The sequence below is a fragment of the Coturnix japonica genome, chromosome 1, assembly GCF_054131305.1.
Source record: "Coturnix japonica strain WE chromosome 1, WE-NBRP24, whole genome shotgun sequence".
NCBI lineage: Eukaryota > Metazoa > Chordata > Aves > Galliformes > Phasianidae > Coturnix > Coturnix japonica.
The window spans coordinates 132066281-132085278 of NC_140663.1; the positions used below are offsets into that span (position 1 = coordinate 132066281).

At 37.0% G+C, this 18998-nt stretch overlaps 1 protein-coding gene across 5 annotated transcripts in view; it reads left to right on the forward strand.

The window, feature by feature from the left end:
• The window catches only part of NALCN (sodium leak channel, non-selective), a 197096-nt gene that overhangs the window by 71051 nt on the left and 107047 nt on the right, over positions 1 to 18998 (forward strand). For all 5 annotated transcript variants that reach the window (XM_085552963.1, XM_015851497.2, XM_015851496.3 and 2 more), the window contains 3 exons: positions 3284 to 3426; positions 3540 to 3644; positions 6410 to 6496. In XM_085552963.1, the coding sequence (XP_085409089.1) occupies positions 3284 to 3426; positions 3540 to 3644; positions 6410 to 6496 (335 nt within the window). The remainder of the gene's footprint in view (positions 1 to 3283; positions 3427 to 3539; positions 3645 to 6409; positions 6497 to 18998) is intronic.

The following is an 18998-nucleotide window of genomic DNA, read 5'->3' on the forward strand; positions in this document are numbered from 1 at the left end:
GCTACACAGAGTACCACTGTCATATTGAATCAAAATCTCCCTCCTGAAAGAGCTTCCTGCCTTATAAAAATCTTTACAGAATGAGATACAGATCTGAAAATCAAATGGGTTTGTAAATACTTTGTTGATACTTCATTCAAATGAAGAGTTCTTTGACCTGCTCTGCTCATGTGTTTTCATTCTCTCTATGCCTCTGGCTCTCAGGACGTGCAAAGACAAAGGAGCAATCTGACTGATATGGTGAAGAATAGGAGCATAAGTGTAGGAGTGCTGTGATGAGGAGAGGGGTGTGGAAAAGTAAAATTAATTCAGATTTGGTTAGGTAGAATGGGGAGTATGATAAGGAAGCTGGAATTGATAAAGAGATTGGGATTGGTGTTCAGTATTAAAGTGGTACAACTCTGTAGGAAGAGTGATACTGTATAAGAAACCAGGGTGAAATGAATTTGGTGTATGGGTATGCCTGTCTGCTCAAGGCATGTTACTACATAGTTAGAGAGTCACTGCTACATTGTTTTTCTTTGCAGGGTGATTTAGAACAAGAAAATTCCATATTTAATCATTTTCCTTCAAAATAATTACCATAGATTTTTCATTTTAAGATATCTAGGTTTCCTTTTGCTTTAACTTGCTTGTCTCCTTTGTCTGTCAAAGTCCAAGGGCTCTTTTCAGTAGAGGTCTATGCTGGAGCTCTCCACAAAGAGTTGGCAAAACAGCGGGCGCATTCTCCTCCATCTTGTCTTACGCAGGAAGAATCAGATCTGTATGGTCAGACATCCATTGGCAAGATCTGCTTGAATGCAAGTCACACATTTGGTCCAATTCAGACCTAACTATGCTTATCCACTATGCTAGGTGCATTATTTACTTATCTTCATTTATTATTATGCATTTCTTTCCAAGACTGCTTAATGAGGAAAAGGTAGTTAATTATATATATTAATTGTGCAAACAGTCATATTTTTCTGTACTTAGAGAGGATCAAACTCTTTCTTATTGTAACTCATATGACAAGTTTACCATTGAACTTTGGAGATGCTCTCTTTGGGGGGCATTAGCAGAGTTAGCACTTTCCAAGCACTGCAGGTTTATAAATATCTCCATTCTCAGTAAAGCAAAGCTCACCTATCATTACTTACTAAGCCACACAGGGGGAAAAATTAATGGGTAAGAAAATTGATCCCCAGCAAGTGTTTTTATTCATACCAAAATATCATTCCTTATGACAAATCTAGAAAAATCTCTACTCTTCTTTTTTTTTTTCTTTATATTTTCCAAATTTATATATTACATACTGTTTATTGGAGACTTCTTAGTTCGTTCCTTTTACATGGCAAAAATAGAGAGAAGAATAAAGAGTACATGGCACTTCTCTTTCTAGTTTTATTTTTCCGTATTGAGATTTTGAGATCTATCCCTATTTGACCTTTCATACATAATAGACTTGTCATTAGCAAATGACTAGCTAATTGATAGGATGAAAACAAAATCAGAAGTTCTTAAATTTAGCCCATGTGTAAAAAATTGACCGCTTAAATTAGAGTTACATTATAGCTAAAAGTCTGTCATTGTCTGAATGCTGTTTCTCATGGGTTAATAAATGGAATAACAAACGTATTCCCCCTGGTGGGGAGGGTGCCTGTGTGTAACTGCTGCCAGCTAAGTGTTGGTTGGGGGCTGCTGAAGATAAGATTCTTGATTCAGTTTGTAAACTCTGAAGTCCGTTCTAGAACATCATTTAAGCCACATCACCCTAGCTCCATATAAGTGGAGAAACTGAACTTCACTCTGTATTGTTTCTGTGAACTGGGACATGGGCATTTTAGCATTCCATCTGGTGCAGGTAACTGTAGCTCCTATGTTACTAAGCATAATGTTTTCATAGCCAAATTGCAGCTAGTGATACAACTGAGACACGCGCATCATGAGGGAGCTAGGATTGTTCAGCCTGGAGAAGAAGAGGTTAAGGGGAGACCTTATAGCTCTCTATAACTTCCTGAAGGGGGGTTGTAGTGAGCTGGGGGTTGGCCTCTTCTCTCGTGTAATCAGTGATAGAACTAGAGGGAATGGTTTTAAGCTGCGTCAGGGGAGATTCAGGCTGGACATTAGGAAGTATTACTTCTCGGAAAGAGTAGTCAGGAATTGGAATGCACTGCCCAGGGAGGTGGTGGAGTCACCGACCATGGGAGTGTTCAAGAAACACTTGGATGTGGCACTGAGGAATATGATTTAGCCAGAAAGTATTGGTAATGGTTGGACTAGATGATCTTCTAGGTCTTTTCCAACCTTGATAATTCTGTGATTCTGTGTGATCATTTGGCACACTTAAATCTGTTCACAAGCCTGCCCTGTGCTTTGCAGAGTAGCTATACAGAGCTTACAGCAGTAACAGTTCCATAGAATAACAGAATCATAGAATCATAGAATTACTCAGGTTGGAAAAAGACCTTGAAGATCATCAAGTCCAACCACAGCCTAACTATAATACCCTAACCCTAACAACCCTCTGCTAAATCATATCCCTGAGCACCACATCCAATCAGCTCTTAAACACATCCAGGGACGGTGACTCAACCACCACCCTAGGAAGCCTATTCCAGTGTTTAACTACCCTTTCTGTAAAGAAGTGTTTTCTAACATCCAACCTAAACTGACATATGACTTGCCAACCACAATCAGAATTTTTAAGTTTCTGTTGTAGAGATAAGGAGTAAGAAGGAGCTGGCTAGAGCACTTTATCCCTCAGCCTTTAGGATGAGTTTAGATCTTATGTTTTAAGTGAAGAAGCAGTAACTTCACAGCTTTTATTCAAAAGTGATTGCCACTTATTTAAACCCCTCATAACTTTTCTTTTGTCAGGCACCATCTTGGCATATTGCTGCTACTCCATCTGCCTTATGTTAATAGTGGTTCCTTTCACCTGCTGAATGCTGAACTTGATAGTTTGAATAGAAGCTACCTTTTGTTACAAGTGTTACTGAAGGGACAAGGTGGGACAAATTCTGCCTTTGGAGACATTTGCCTGTTCGCAGTCAACTAATCTAAGGGATTAAATATGTGTGTCCATGAAGGTAGTGAAATCTGATGTGATATGAAATCAATTCATATTCAATTACATAAAGAAGAAACAGAAATGCACCTGAAAATATTCTCTTTGAAGTGATGATAGGAGAGCTGATACCTTTTAGAGAAGAGAAAAATAAAATGGATAAAAGGTGATTGTTTGCTGATATTGGAAATTTTCAGGGGACCTAATGCCAAACATTTTCATTTTTTTTCTCAGGCACGAGCATATTTACTGTCTATGAAGCTGCTTCTCAGGAAGGCTGGGTATTCCTCATGTACCGCGCGATTGACAGCTTTCCCCGATGGCGTTCATATTTCTATTTCATCACCTTAATTTTCTTTCTGGCCTGGCTTGTTAAGGTACTGAAAAATTTGTTCTCTTATACGTGTCTGAAATACAGATTGGAATGAATTTCTTCTAATTTCTGCTTGCTGAGCTTCATTTCAGCCATTCTTTCTTGTTCTTTTTGCAGAATGTTTTTATTGCAGTCATCATTGAAACATTTGCGGAAATTAGGGTGCAGTTCCAGCAGATGTGGGGATCCAGGAGTAGTACCACTTCAACTGCCACCACTCAGGTGATGAACCCAATACTGAGTTTCTTTGAGGATTTGATAGTTTTTTTGTTTAAGAATGAATAAGTAAAACATTCCAGTTAATTATTGTTGCATCCCACTAGGTTCAGTTATATACGAGTTCACGTGTTACCACATATGTTTTACAGTTGGTATACGTATTTTCATATAAAATTCTATTCTAGAGTATATTATCTTCTTAATAAAAATATGGTAGAGAAGAGTAATGTGGTTCTCTAGTTAACTGGGTATCTTATAGCAAAGTTTCTATCTAAATTAAGTAGAACAGTAGTTTGTTTCTCATGTCATTGGAAGGTTTGGAATTAAGGTTGCCGAATGAATGTCACTTTCTTTGCTAAGGAATAAGAGCTGAAATTGCTAACTGTAGCTGGAATAAGAGAGGTCAGAGTGTAGCTGAAGTGTGAACAAAGTGCTGAGGCAATGAAAGAGCTGTGCTCAGATTTGAAGTTGGAATAGAAAGAGAGAGCCTGGATTGAAGATAATGGGTAGAAGGAAGATAGAAATTGCACTAAGCTCAGACTGGGTAGTAAGAAAGACCCAGGCTGAAAAATAAGGGCACACAGGTTGAGATTTAAACTTCCTCACTCATGATTGTAACAATCATATTAAATAACCTGAGTGTACAAATGGTCAGGCTTTTCCAGTCTAGAGCTTTTTGCCATCTTTGAGAGACCAGTACCAATTGCATGCGAAAAGCCCTTAGGAAGGACAGATGTGAGAAATACACTGATGGAGAATTTTTTTCTAATCTCCATAGCTAGAGATTATTTGTTTTCTTAAACCAGAGTTTAAGTATATTAATTAAATATACTTAAATATATACTTAATATATACTTAATATACTTAAGTATATTTAATTAATATATATATTAATTATATATATATATAATATCATAATATAAATATTAATGTATATATTAAGTATATTTAAGTATCTCCAAAACTGTTTATTAATGGTTTCTGATGTACCTTTGGATATTCTTGTAATCCTTATATAAATCTATTATTTTTCTACTTATTACTATATTTTTTGCCTCAAATAGACTTTATCGCATTGATGCACCATTTATTGCTTTGTCAAAGAAGACTTGTTGGTATCAATGTAATGTATAACAAGAAAAGACTTTTTTACATAATACATACTAAGCATAAGGAATGCAGTTTTTATTTCTCAGAGGCTTAGCTACATCCTCTGGAACAGAGAGGTCTATATAGGGAAACTCAAGAAGCAGCCAATATTAAAGTTTTCCAAGAATAAGAAAAAAAAATCCAAAATAACGTCATGTTGCTGAAGAAATATGAACATATTGAATATAAATAGTATAATGCAAAATAAAAATGGTATGTAGGCTGGAGACAAGTAAATGGTTACTTTGTTCATTGAGTCACTGATATAATGAGACATAAAGGGAGTACTGCTTCCAAAAAAAAAAAAAAAAAAAAGGATTTATCTTCTGTATTAAGAAGGAAAGGAAATTTATTCCAGGGTTTCTTGTTCAAGGCACCAAATGCAAATTAAATACCTTGATTGTTTTGTGTATGAAATACACTTGAGAAAGAGCATCAGTATCTTGTTTCATTTGACCACTTCATAAGTCATTAAAGTTGTCCAGAATCTTAGTCCTATGGAAGAGAGTCAAAGTCAATGAAGGGGGCTATGGAGAAGGATAAAAGGAAAGTTCTTGCAAAGCTCTTCAGCTCTGCACATTGAAGCATGGTACAAAGAGAAGTAAATGCTGATCTGATTTGGCAGCTCCTCCTGGTACCTAAATGCTACATAAGAACGTCATCACAACTACATCTGTCTAATGAACAGTCTTTTAGCCTTCAAATATGCAGTTCTGGCTGTGTTCTAGAGATGGCCTGCTTGGTGCTGAGGGTCAAGAAAAGAATGGGAGTGAGGTGGGAACTTTTCCCTGCTTCGTTAAATAATGCATGCAGACCCTTAGACAGCAACAAAAATGGTAGAGCCTTTTATTTTCTATCAAGGACATTTTAAGGGCAGTGTTAATCACTCCCAGACATGACTTCTTATTATTTCTTAAGCCCATCACTGTACAGCTATTATGGCCTTTTGTTTCTGACTTTTTCCCCCCCCAGAAAAAAAGAGTTGGTAAAATGTGAGTACCACTGTGGTCAAGAGAGTTCCATTTACATCATAATTGCTGGGATATTGTTCGGCTATTTACATTAATAAAATCTTTCAGTAACAGTACAGAAGTACTTCATGGTTACTCTTGATGTACATCAGTACAAGAAAAATGAAGTCTGATCCTTGGGCTAAAATAATTTTGCGAGTAAAAAAGTCAAGAGCTGTCTTTTATTTGAAAATGCATTGTGAAACATACTTTTGGGTCACAGTATGTTTGTATTTCTTTAGATTGAGTTTACTAAGGAAGAAATATATTATAAATGGGTACCACAATGTGATGGTAGGGATCAGAGTTAAGTTGAATCAGTTTCTGTGTAAGGACTAATAGAGATACCTTGTGTTTGATGTTACCTGAGTAAAATTTATAGAACCTATTTATGTTGGGAAAAGTGTGTGTTACTTGCTTTTCTTCTGCAGCAATAAAAACTATTCCTCTTTCATTTTAAGTTAACTATCATGAAAATGTATGCAGGTCTTTAAGGACCTTCACTCGTATTTATTCTTTATAATTTTATTTTTAATATTCTTTTTATTTATACTTCACTTGTATTTATTGGCATGTAAAACATATCTGACAACTGTTTTCCCTTTCAAGATGTTTCATGAAGATGCTGCTGGAGGTTGGCAGCTTGTGGCTGTTGACGTGAATAAACCCCAGGGTAGAGCTCCTGCATGTCTACAGGTATGACATGGCTTTTTAATGAATCACTGTGTGTAACCAACACTACTCAAATGTTGGCATAAGGACTGCGGTGGAAGATAGCAGCTGCAGTATTTATGGACAAAAATCATTTAAAATGCATTTAATTCTGCAGTTCTTCAAAATTTGTTAGATTAAGAAGAAATGTATGACATTCAAATTGAGAAGATTAGAAAAATGTGTTCCATATAAATGCTTTGTATTGTGTGCTCAAAAGAGAAAGATATTTAATCTTGTACTTATATATATTTATATATATTTACTTTAAGCAATTATAATTACTTTAAGTAATTTTTCTTTATCTCTGGTAATTTTTGCATAAATCAAATCCACTCCTAGGTTATTTACCACAGACATACTTGTTTAGTAATGACAAAATACAGTTACACACACCAAGAAACACGATTAATCATAATGAACACAGGAGTACCTCACTACTCTGGTTCCATCTTGAAAATAGACTCACATGAGGAGGGGAAGATGCATATAGGTGGTGACTGACTATTACTTTTCCCCAATTTAGTTCTTGTTTTTGGAAGCAACAGAAACATCTTTTGTGGTATTCTAAAATAACTATGTGAATAAAATATAGCTGAACTCGCAATGAAAATGCCTCCATGTGAATGTTAGGATAGCATTTGATTTACCTGGTCTGCCTTTGCCTTAGTTAGGAATCATGTGATTAGGAACAAATGGTAATGTATGTTCCGGGGAATGTAAACCTCCTGCATCATGAGTGCTTAGTACTCTTGAATTAAAACTGCAGTTTTCTTCTCATCCTCCTTTGTCAAAATCTGAAGGTTTTCCAGTGTTCTATGACCTTGCTGGATGTCAGTGACATTCAAAAGAAAGCAATGCACTAAAATACTATTTCATTAAAATAGTGCCCCATATAGACTTCATTCTAATGAAACAAATACAAAAATACAGACCAAAGAAAGCAAAGCATCAAAGTCTAGATAAATACTCAGAACTTTATTCATCTCACCATGGGTTATTGTTTCAGTTCTATCTGTCCAAAAGTAAAAAGAAAATAAGCTTCTGACAAAATCCATGCATGTAAAGCCTTTGCAGTATTTTGAAGGTGTTCTTTGTGCATGAAATCCTTACTAAGTACTGTGCTTGTTATTTTTCAAGGGTTTGGCTGGCTCTTGTTCCTTAAGAGAAACATGATTTATAAATCTGAATTTAGGAAAGAGTTAGCCAGATTGGAGAACATACATCCTACCTTTGGTGTACATTCTTCTGACCTTTAATATCTAAGGGTTTTGTCATACAATATCCTGTGAAAGATGGGTTTCTTGGAAAAAGGTAGTGAAGTCTCTCTGTTATCCTGCATCATTTTAACTAAATTTCATAGTAAATTTGGTTTTAGTAATTCCTCTCTGGGCTTTTTAAATATTACTGCTGTGACTGTAAAAGGGAGCACTATTAGAAGTTCTCTTTCAATTGTTGCATGGGTCTGGTTCTGTGCTTTGGTGGAACTTCATTTACTTCACATATTCAGTTATTTAGAATTTACTTTCTCAATAAAATGTGCTGTATTTTGGGAGAGGAAGTATCCTAGCAGCTAAGGGAATAGAGTGGAACTCTGGAGGTCTGGGTTCGGTTTATTGGCCAAGTACCCATTTCCTGCAGACCTCGAGAAAACCACTTAATAGGTATCTTTGATTTAGTTCATATTCCTTAAGGTGGTAAGGTGAATGTATCCCTTTCCCATTTGGCTGTTGTGGTGTTTAAATCTACTAACTACTTGAGATGCACATCAGTAAGATGGGCATGTACCATCTAATTAAGTATACATCTATCTCTCTAAAGCTGCTAGTGATGATGGAAAGATTGACATAATTTGTGTGCTACAGGTAATATAAAGCCTTTCTAATGCAAATTTTTCAAGACATTTCAGGTCGACACTCTGGGTCTGTCAGATTTTACTAGTTTTGCCCTTGTACAGCCATTCTTAATTCCCAAAGATTTGTTCAGGTGTTTCAGCGTAGAAATCCTTCCTAGCTTAGATATAGCATAGCAGAGGCATGTAGAGCAATGCCATTCTTGAACTAATAACAATTCAGACAAGTATCCTGTGGGCTCTGTGCAGAGCTTAAGATCTTTTACAGTGAGGATGGTGAGGAACTGGAACAGGTTTCCCAGAGATGTGGTGGATGTCCTGTCCCCAGAGACTTCCAAGGCAAGGCTGGTTTAGACCCTGGGCAACCTTATCTAGCTGTGGATTTCCCTCTTCGTTGCAGGGGAGTTGGACTAGATGGCCCTCAAACATCCCTTCCAACTCTGAAGATTCTACAATTCTATTATTCTGTTGTAACTTTCTCTCACTCTAGCACGTCATTACAGCAACAAACTGCCCAATTAGATCAGACCTAATGAGAAGGATAACCGTGTCTTTACACTTCTGTCACCACTGTTGTACAAAAAGGGGTTTTCAAACAGCTTTTAGAATTCTGCTTCATAAAAAGTGCTGGGCAGGTGAGCACTGGTGAGTGTGTCTTCCTGTCCAGTTGTATGGCATAAAGGTAGAAGAGAACCAGCAAATAGATTTGGGATGTTCTCTTGTATACAATCTCATACCAGTTAAAAATTATTAAAATTAAAAGAAGGATGTTAATCTGGTATTTTGGAATCTTACTTAACTCATACACCCATCTACTAAGTTTTATGTTTTTAGAGCTGGCTGGAAGTGGCAACATGAGAAATCAGCAACAGTATTGTTTCTGATTTTGACTTGCAAATCTATCCCAAAGTGGGCCAAAGAGGCTTTTATTTCAGTGTAAGGGTTTTATATTTTTTCTGTTTTTTTTTCTTCTAAGCATTCCCAAAGGTGCTTTGTGGTCTTTTATTACTTGTTCTCACTGCTCCCCATGACTGGCATTGATTTTAAATATTGATTTTCTTTTGTCACTGACAAATATTCTTTGTGCTTGCCATTTTAACATCAACCATTTTGAATGACTGCCTGCTGAGGTTCCCACATTGCCACATTATTTTGTCACTGTTGGTATTACTTTAACACATTGTAGTGTGTTAGAACTTCCTGCCTACCATGACTTACTCCTACAAGCACAGTAGGAAGCTCTCAGTTCACAAATAAAGAAAAGTTGAGTAACAGACTTAAAAAAAAAAATGATTTAAAAACTCTTTGGGGATGTATTTATCCCTTTGATCCCATGCTGTGTTTTTTATTTCTTTCCTGTTAATTTTGGAGATTGCTGATGTTTTTTATCACTCCTTCCTTCTCTCTGGCTTCTAGATCATGTAGTCTTGTAAAATGTGCATAGTTCTTTAAAGCTGAACTGGAAAGATTCAACTCACATGTCTTCCATAAAACTGTTTGATATTGCTAATACCAAGAAGTTACGTCTTCATTCTTTTTAGTAAAGTTTTAATGAACAAAATCAGGAAATATAGTTCCTCTGCAAAATAGAGGAACATAGGAGGACAAAAATTCCATGTTCCTGCTTATATTTTAGGGTCACGTGTCCAGCAGAAATGAAACATACTGCTGGAGATGGAATGGCATCTATAAAAAGCTTGGGAACTCTGTACGCTACGTGTAAACATGAGTAGAAATGGTCAGCTACTCACAAATTGCATATGTGCTCATATTCTGATAATAAAATCTTTCACAGATTAAAAATACTGTATTCCATTTTAATTTTAAGTGCTCCATCTTGGGAAGAAGTGGAAGGTCAAAGCTATGATCTGAAAAAGCAAGATACATTATTATAATTACAGAGCTCTTGAACATATGATTATTGTCAGAAATTTAATCGTATATTTTTACCTCAAAAAAGTTAGTCCTTCACGCTATGTAATATTAACAGAACGGATGTATATATTACAGAACTTTAGCAAATCTTGAAGGGAAGGATAAAAAGATCAAAAGTAATAAAGAAAGACAGAAAACATATGGAGGGTGGAGGATACATACTCAGTTCCTACTTCTTTGATCATTTTAGCAGTTTTATAATGGATATATTGAATGAAAGTGAAATGAGATTAAGCCTTTCTTTAGGGATTTTCACTGCAGGAATAACAAGAGAGCACAAATGGCTTTTCTCCTCTATCTTGGGAAGTAATTATTTAATTATTAATGAATTGAAAAGCATGGTAGTGCTATTTATGTAGTAATTCACCTTGTACTGTAAGTTTGGAATCCAGCAAAAGGTATTCCTACTCATTCCTATTCTCTTCTTCTCTTCTTCCCATTAAATACATGTATAAATACTTTTCCTTCAATTAACTGAAGTCCTGTCTTAGAATGAAAAACAAAACAAAACAAAAAAAACCAAACAAACAAAAAAAAAAAAAAAAAGGAAAGAAAAATCTTCTCCACAGTAGGAAGAAATGGTGAAACTCTGGAGTAAAGAGGTAGAAATTATATCATACGGCTAGCTCTTAAACTTGTTGAGAATTCACAAAATGGAGTAGTGTTCAACATGTATTCAGTTTCAGCTTTATGTCATATCACATGAGAAAGGTAAAGCTGTGACCATCCTCTCCTGCCTGGTTCCCCTTTTTCAGGGTTTTCTAACTACAGTAACAGTGGTAACTGCAGAGGCAATGAGTATTCTCCCGAGATGCTGCAATTCAGTGTCTCTTCTAGGAATGTGAACTGACATTAAACAGTATGTCATTAAAAGAAGTTCTGAATTCAGACAGTTCAGACTACAGTCCATTTAACTGGAGGAAGGACTACATAAGCCACAATGAAAATGAACTGCTATGCTGTTAAGAACCACATTCTTTCTCTAATACAAATTCATAGAATCATAGTGTAATTTAGGTTGGAAAAGACCTTCAAGAAACACATAGATGTAGCACATAGGGACACGGTTTAGTGGATATGGTAACTTCCGGTTGACAGCTGGAACTGATGATCTTAGATGATTCTGTCATTCTGTGATTCTGTGTCCAGCTGTCAACCTGACCTACTGAATCTCATCACTAAATCTTGTCCTTTAGTGCCAAAAACCATGGACATTTGCATACTCAGACTAAGAATCCTGAGGTGTTTTTAATCAATTTATAATGACACAATCATAAACTGTTGTAATGTGCAGTCAGTAACTAATGAGACATTATGGAATGTAGATGATGGGTACTTTATTTTTCTATTTGTATGTATAAATAGAATTAGCATGATGAAGAAGCTTCAAAAAGTAAACTAGACTGTGGGTATCAGGTGACCAGTCTGGTATTTCCCAAGAAAATTTATAATCTCCCATAAATGACCTTATGGCACTTACAAGCATTAATTAACTAATAGGTTATTAAATTCCTAGAGTAATTTTGTCAGTGCTTACAATTGTCCGCTATTGTCTACATTCATTTTGTGAACTTAGTGAACACAATAAGGTTCAATAAAGCAAAGTGCAATGTTTCTCACTTGGGTCAGAGTAATCCTGGAAATGTTTACTAACTGGGAGAAAAACTCCTTGAAAGTAGCCCTGCTGAGAAAGACTTCTGGGCCCTGGTAGATGAAAAACTTAAAAGGAGCCAGTAGTGTGTGCTCGCAGACCAGAAGGCCAACCAGAAGCCCAACGTCCTGGGCTGCATGAGAAGAGGAGTGGCCACCATGGAGAGGGAGGGGATTGACCCTCTGTGCTGTGCCTCATGAGGCCCCACCTGGAGTATGGCATCTCGAGTCACCAATACAGGAAAGTTGAGGAGTTTTTGCAGATGGTCAGAGTACCTCTCCTCTGAAAACAGGCTGATGGTACTAGGCTTGTTGAGTCTGAACAAAAGAAAGCTACAGGAAGACCCTACTGTGCCCTCCTAGTTTTCAAAGGGAAATTATAAACAGGAGATAAATCAACTTTTTGCACGTGTAGATGGTGATAAGACAAGGGGGGATAGATTTAAACTAAGGGAGGAAGGATTTAGATTAAATGTCAGGGAAAAGTTTTTTACTGAGAGAGTGGTGAGGTGCTGGAACAGGCTTCCCAGAGAGGTTGTGGATGCCCCATCTGGGGAGGTGTGCAAGGCTTGTTTGGATGAGGCACTGGGAAACCTGACCTAGTACTTGATCTAGTGGTTGGCAACCCTGCCTGGGGCAGGGGGATTGGAACTTGATGATCCTTGAGGTCCCTTCCGTCCCAAGGGATTTCATGATTCAGTGATTTAAAGGAAATTCACTTCAAGAATGTATAGAACTGCATGCATATTTCCACCTGAAAAGGCATAGAACCAACCTGCCTACATGCATGCCTCGCTTTCATTATCTCTCTTTCCTATTTCTCTTTTTTTCTTCCCTACCTGGCTGCCTTCTTTTTCCTTTTTAACAACTAAAACTAAGCACATTAAAAAAGCATTCTCAATTTTTCTGTGATAGTTTCTTCTTCATAGTTTTCTATTTTCATAAACTGTCCTGATTCACTACAACTGAATTGAATCACTGGCACAATTTGTAACAGTACATCTGCAGAAGCTAAACAGAAAGAAAGAAAGCATGTTAACATCCTTGTTTTATCTTTCAACAAATAGATTTCATGAGCACAAGTTCCTCAGCTTCCTGCAGACTTAAAGTATCAGAATCCCATCACAAAGACTGAACAGATAAGAGTTAAACTACAATTTAAGCTTATGAGAAAGCAATGGTTTTCCTTGGCAGTATCCTTTGTTAGAGGAGGGCCTGCTGCAGTTGAAGACATGGTCACAAGATGCCCTTGACATCTCCTTGGGAGATTTAAGATTGAAGATTTGGGATTTTTCAGAGGCAGTAGGTTACCTTTATGTGTAAGACTTATGGAACCCTTGGCTGACACTTTGAACAAGTCAAGTCTCTGAACTTTCCTTTATTTTTGGATAAGCGGATAGTAGAACTTTTTGCCTAACCCTGATTTTTCACATGGGGCCCCAGATAAACTTTCTGCCCCACATGTAATAAGTTTCACATAAGGTGTTTTGTTTTGTTTTTATTCTGGCTTTCTTTTACAGAGATATTTCTCACCCACACAGGGGCTTTAAGTAGAGACATTAAATCCTTTCAAAACTGTGGTCAAATTAACTATCAAAAACCTCTTCCATGATAAAGATACACAAGTTGTTATAATATTTTTAAAAGACTGCTTTGGCTTTATGCTTCTTTCTTTAACCTGAGTGTTTTTGCTGATATCTGAACAGGCAGAATGGACCTTTTTTTTTTTTTCTTTTTCTTTTTTTTCAATAATGGACTTCAATACAGCCCATACTAATAATTTGCACTTACAATTTGAAGGGCACTTAACTGTCAGTAAATTATAGAAACTATTCAGTAATGCCACTAAAATTAAAGTTCAGCTGAGTTTCCTTTAGAAAATTTTATTTCTGGGGTTAAATGTGTCCAGTGTTTCAAATCCCATCAAACTGAAAACAGATATTTAAACTGTCATGTAGCTTTTTTGTGTACAGCACAATTACAGCAATCAAAGTGCTGGAAGCAGCAGCAGCAGCAGCATGACTTCCTTTCGAGCTGTAACTTGGATGACAAATCTAAGCAAAGTGGAAGACTGCAGAGTCTTAGAATAAAACTAGCAGGAATTTTTCACTTTGTGAGAGTTGTTCTTGCCCCAGTATTTTCTGTATTTCTAATCTTTCTCTAAGAAAGGTCTCCTTTCACTAGAATTACATAGAACATCATGTTCTGCAGCTCTGTAAATTGTTAGATTTAAACCCCCTGATATTTGCAGGCTTTTGAAACTTTTTAAATTATCCCTCTGCAATGTCTTTTTTTATTATTGTTGGGGCTCCTCAGTGGTCATTGTAGAGAGTGATTCCTATTGTGAATCTGAAGGGCACATAATTCACGTATGGGGGATGCTGAATTTTCTCTTGCATTTTCTGTATTTCTGCTGTGTCGCAGGAAGATCGCATGAGCCTTGTGGCTTTCTAAACTCCTCAGTGAAGTTCCTAAGAGTAACTGGGTGAATCTGAGCTTAAAAATCAGTTCTTAGTAAATCTTGAAATACATGGCTATTTCGTATTCAGATGAAAATTATTATTTACAAAGAGTCCTAAGTATACCTAACCTCATTTTTTTGTAAACATATTTATAAGAAAAAGGCTGTGCCTTTTATTATCATATTCTTATTATTGCAAATGCTGACCATAACTCTTCTGAGAATCAGCAGGGTACCAGTTCATCCCAAATATCCATAAGCTCTTAGATGCCAGTGTAAGGATCATGAAGGCACAGGTTTCTCATACAGCCAGCAGCAGGAGGTGGGCATTGCAAAGGACATCAGAGAATCTGAATTTGGTGGTGTCCATTTACTTATGGTGTGCACCCAAGTGGAGGGTGTATAATTTCCCATTTTAGGTGTGCCAGTTGTTTTGGGGTAAATATCTAAAGTCAAAGTCTGTATCTTCATTTTCTCCACTAGTCCATAATAATCTATTTTAAAATGTGTGTCCTTGTAAATTTATTAAAATTGATATTATGTGAAAACAGAACACTGTTTTTCTTAGGAAAATAAAACAATATTTCTGCTTCAAACTCTAAGCCAGAGTTGTTTTCATAATGAAAACCAGCTCTGGGGTTGTTTTTTGTCTCTTGTTTATTTATTTTGTGGACAGCTTAATTGCCACTGAGCACTGAAACTATTATTTCTTTAAGGATGTTGCTTAAAAACATCTCAAGAACTGCAATTGTTTTGAATGTGCGAAAGGTCCCAGATTTGTGACACTAAGAGATATAGTTTAGTGATGGAACTCAGTAGGTCAGGTTGACAGTTGGATGTGATGATCTTGAAGGTATTTTCTAACCTAAATAGCATACATATGACACTATAGTTCTGTATGAGTATATTGTTTGTATGCTGCTTTGAAGCAAAATTGAGTCCTGTTTCTGCAAGCATGCATACTGAATTTTCATGTTCTCTTTGCATCTATTAAGTGCTATTGATCAGTAAAAGGTACCTAAAGCTTTGAGAATCATTGTTCTATATGAGTGATTTCATTGACATAAATGCAGTTGTTATATGGGGAATTATTTGTGCAGTTATATCAAAGATTTCATCCTTCATGCTTTGTGAATCTTAAAGTATCAGCTGGCAAGAAGCATTGCCAGCTGACATATACATTTTTTTGCAAGCTAGAAGGCTACAACTGTGCACAGTAAATTCAAATCTTTAAGCTGATTCCCTCAGTTTTACTTCCCCTTCCTAGGATTACCCTTCCTTCCTGCACTCACCTCAGATTTTTGAAGAGGGGTTTTGAGGCCCAGCAGGCAAGGGCATGTGTCATATGGAGGATGGCTACTGACTTCCCTGCTGTTTACTGTACATAATACTTGGCCCTTGGCCTTTTCTGAACCCCTGTGGCATCCTTGCATCCTTCTGGTGCAATTGTTTCTTCGTCTTTATTTCTGACAACCCAAGATGGTATCGGGGTTGTGTTGCAGCTCACCATTTCTGTGGGATGATGGATTCATATTCTCAGAGTTGGTACGAGGGCAAAGGAGGTTATTTAAGTCCTCAAACTTCTGTGATGTTCCAAGAGTGTGCAGAATGGAGGGAGCCAGGCTTGTGTTTGAAGAGGTCCCACCCAGACCCATGCAGCTTGATAATAATTAGGTAGGCTGTTTATGGAGGCCAGCGTTCCTTCTTTGCTTTCTTTCTTTTAACAGAGTAAAAGTACCATCTGGCACCAGAGATTGGATTTTCACAAGGTGAAAGTATTTCAGCAAATTCTTTCTTTACAGAGGGGAAGGGTAAAGTACAGTCCTTAGATAAGGAAAAACAAAAAACATAAACATGCTTGATTGTTAGTGCTAGATAGAAGAAGGGAGTTGGAAGAACAGAAAAATATTCAAGAATAAAATGGAGTATAAATTATGTGATACAAAGGAAATAAGAGTAAAATTCTAGTTAAAAAAATGTTGTAGGTTCTGTGAAGGAGTTTGTGCAGTAGCAGGAACATGCTCTCCTGTAGTCCTTGTCAGACAGGCTGGGCAAAAACCTAGAAAACTACTACATCGGTAAAGCTAAGGCTATGATACAGTAGATTACTTTTTTACTCTCTTATAAGATGAGAAAGACAGCAGTAAAGAACAGCTGGAACAGTGGCACTCAACTAGGTTGAATTTTTTTCCCTAAGTTTTCTAGTGAGTTTCACTAGAAGTTCCACTTTGAGTTACTGAATAAAGCTCAAGAGTTCATACTTTTAAGTGTTGTTAAGTGCTGCCATTTTATTAATTGTACTGTGCTCAAAGTATGAATAAATCATATCCATTTCTCTAGCATATTCTTTTTGGAAAAGTCAGACTCAGGAAAGCAGATATATATGTTAATGGGCTTGATTTCAGAAATTGCCTAACTACAGATGTTGTTAGTGTGGCAGAAGTGAGAGTACGTGTGTGGTGCTCCTTTTTTTTAGGTCTCAACTTCCCTCCATAGGATCCTAAATACTCAGAAGAGGAACTGAAACACTAAGTGAAAGCTGACTATATGTCTGATTCCCTTCTTCATGCTCTCTTTATCTGCACACAGGTTTGCCATCCAGTCAGTGATTCTGTTGGCTAAGAGCTATCATCTTGGATACCTCCTCAGTTTTCTTTGGTAGCTTCCAAGCCATTTCTGCTGAGAATCTGTCTCCCAATGACTACTTGTGGCTTTTACCCATAGTCATTCAGTTTCATCCCTTGTACAAACTAAGCACACCTTAGATGCCACCACCAATAAATCCATTCATAGATCTGTAGTTTCTCCTTACTTTCTTCACTAGCCAAGATTCAGTAAACTTTGGTCTTCAGTGGCTGTCCTTAACCAAGCCTGATAAACCTTTTCTGTTCAGGCCTACTTTCCCTTATCTGCCACGTAAGCAGATCTTTGCTCATGTAGATACATGCATACACACATTTATGCACAGCAGTTACTGAAACAGGGAGAAACAAAGGAAGCAAGTATAACAGACCTCTGAGCAAGATTGTTATGGTTGAGCAGTTCTACGTTTTGCCTCTGGAGAATTATCTGTATTATTTTTCTGGGTGCATCTTTCTTGTACCAAGTGCTTTCCCGTTGTACGTTTTGTGGAGCTAGAATAGCTCCTGTACTGCTACTGTACCATATTCTTTTTTGCATAGATTAAACTTCTTCCTGTTAAAGCAAACATTTCTGTGCTGCTAGGCATGAGGTAGACTTTAGCCATAGCTATCCAGAGTGTTTTGCTGAGGTCAGAATATAGCTGCTATCTGAGTAATGTTTGCTTGTTGTTGTTCCATAGTAATCATTCTGCCAAGCACATTCAGTGATAAGCTTGACTGAAAGGGAAGGTTTCAGTAACCATTAATTCTGCAAACCGCTCTGTTTTTCTATTTTTGTACATTAATAAGGTTCCCACTTCTCTGAAGATTGCACACTTTCCTTAAAATGACTATGTTGAACAAATACCAGTAGAAAGAGAGAAAAGAGAGATGTACTGTGGAAATAGTAAGGCGTATCCATATTGCACAACCACCTAGAAGTCACTACTCAGCTTTGCTTTTGAAACTCATGGAAGGACGTGGCAGACAACACACTTGAAATTCATATTTTTACTCTGTTGATTTAGATGACTTTAAAATGAGGACCACTGCAATAATGACAGGCTAGAAAAAGTTTCAAGCAGCTTGGTTAGCATCACAAAGTTTTCAGCAGTTAGGCACTGAATGCAGTTCTCTGAGAAAATGTATTTTTTGCCTTAGTATGAAGCCATCCTGCATATGCCATTCTCTGCCTCACTCACACCCACACTGCAGAGGTTTTTATCTTCTGAGGTATATGCTGCTGCTCCTCCAAGTTCACTGGAAAGATTGGAAGCTTTGTTCAGAGCTTTTGTGATCACATCATTGAAAACTACCTACCAGATGCACACAACCTTAATTCCAACAGTTTGTAACTTTGCAGCTTTGCAGATTTACTTTAATTGGAAGTAATTTTCATCTAAAACCATTAAGCATATATGCTCTTAGTATGTTACCTGAATACCATATTCAGCAAAAATTCAGTTTAGCAAGCAAAGACATATCTTTGAATCTCATTAAAATCACTGAAATATAAGAATTTTGTGCCCTGATCCCATTATTGGTGCCATTGGGATTGTTTGTGCGAATGTGAGCATGCAGGTATGGATGGCAATCTGGCCTACTCTGTATCTTGCATCAGATGGTATAATTTTTTTGTGGTTTCTTACTGTAATTTGCATGTTCCCAGCTAAAAGGATTCCCCTGAGAGAAGGGAGCCCTGTTCAATTTTCAGGGATGCTTCAGAGAACACTTCAAACAGAGATGGCTGCAAAGGATGTGGCTGGTGTCAGACAAGGTGTAGGTATATAATAGCATCAGGATCTTGCTGCCTGTGTCATGAATGGTTGTGAGTAGGCATCCTCAGAGAGATGATAGAAGGAACTTACTGCGTTCAGAGCAGGCTGAGCGTAGAGAATGCAGTTGAGAATGTCAGTGAGTTAACTAAAAATGAACCTGTAACAGTGGTCTGCCTGCAAGGATATTTGA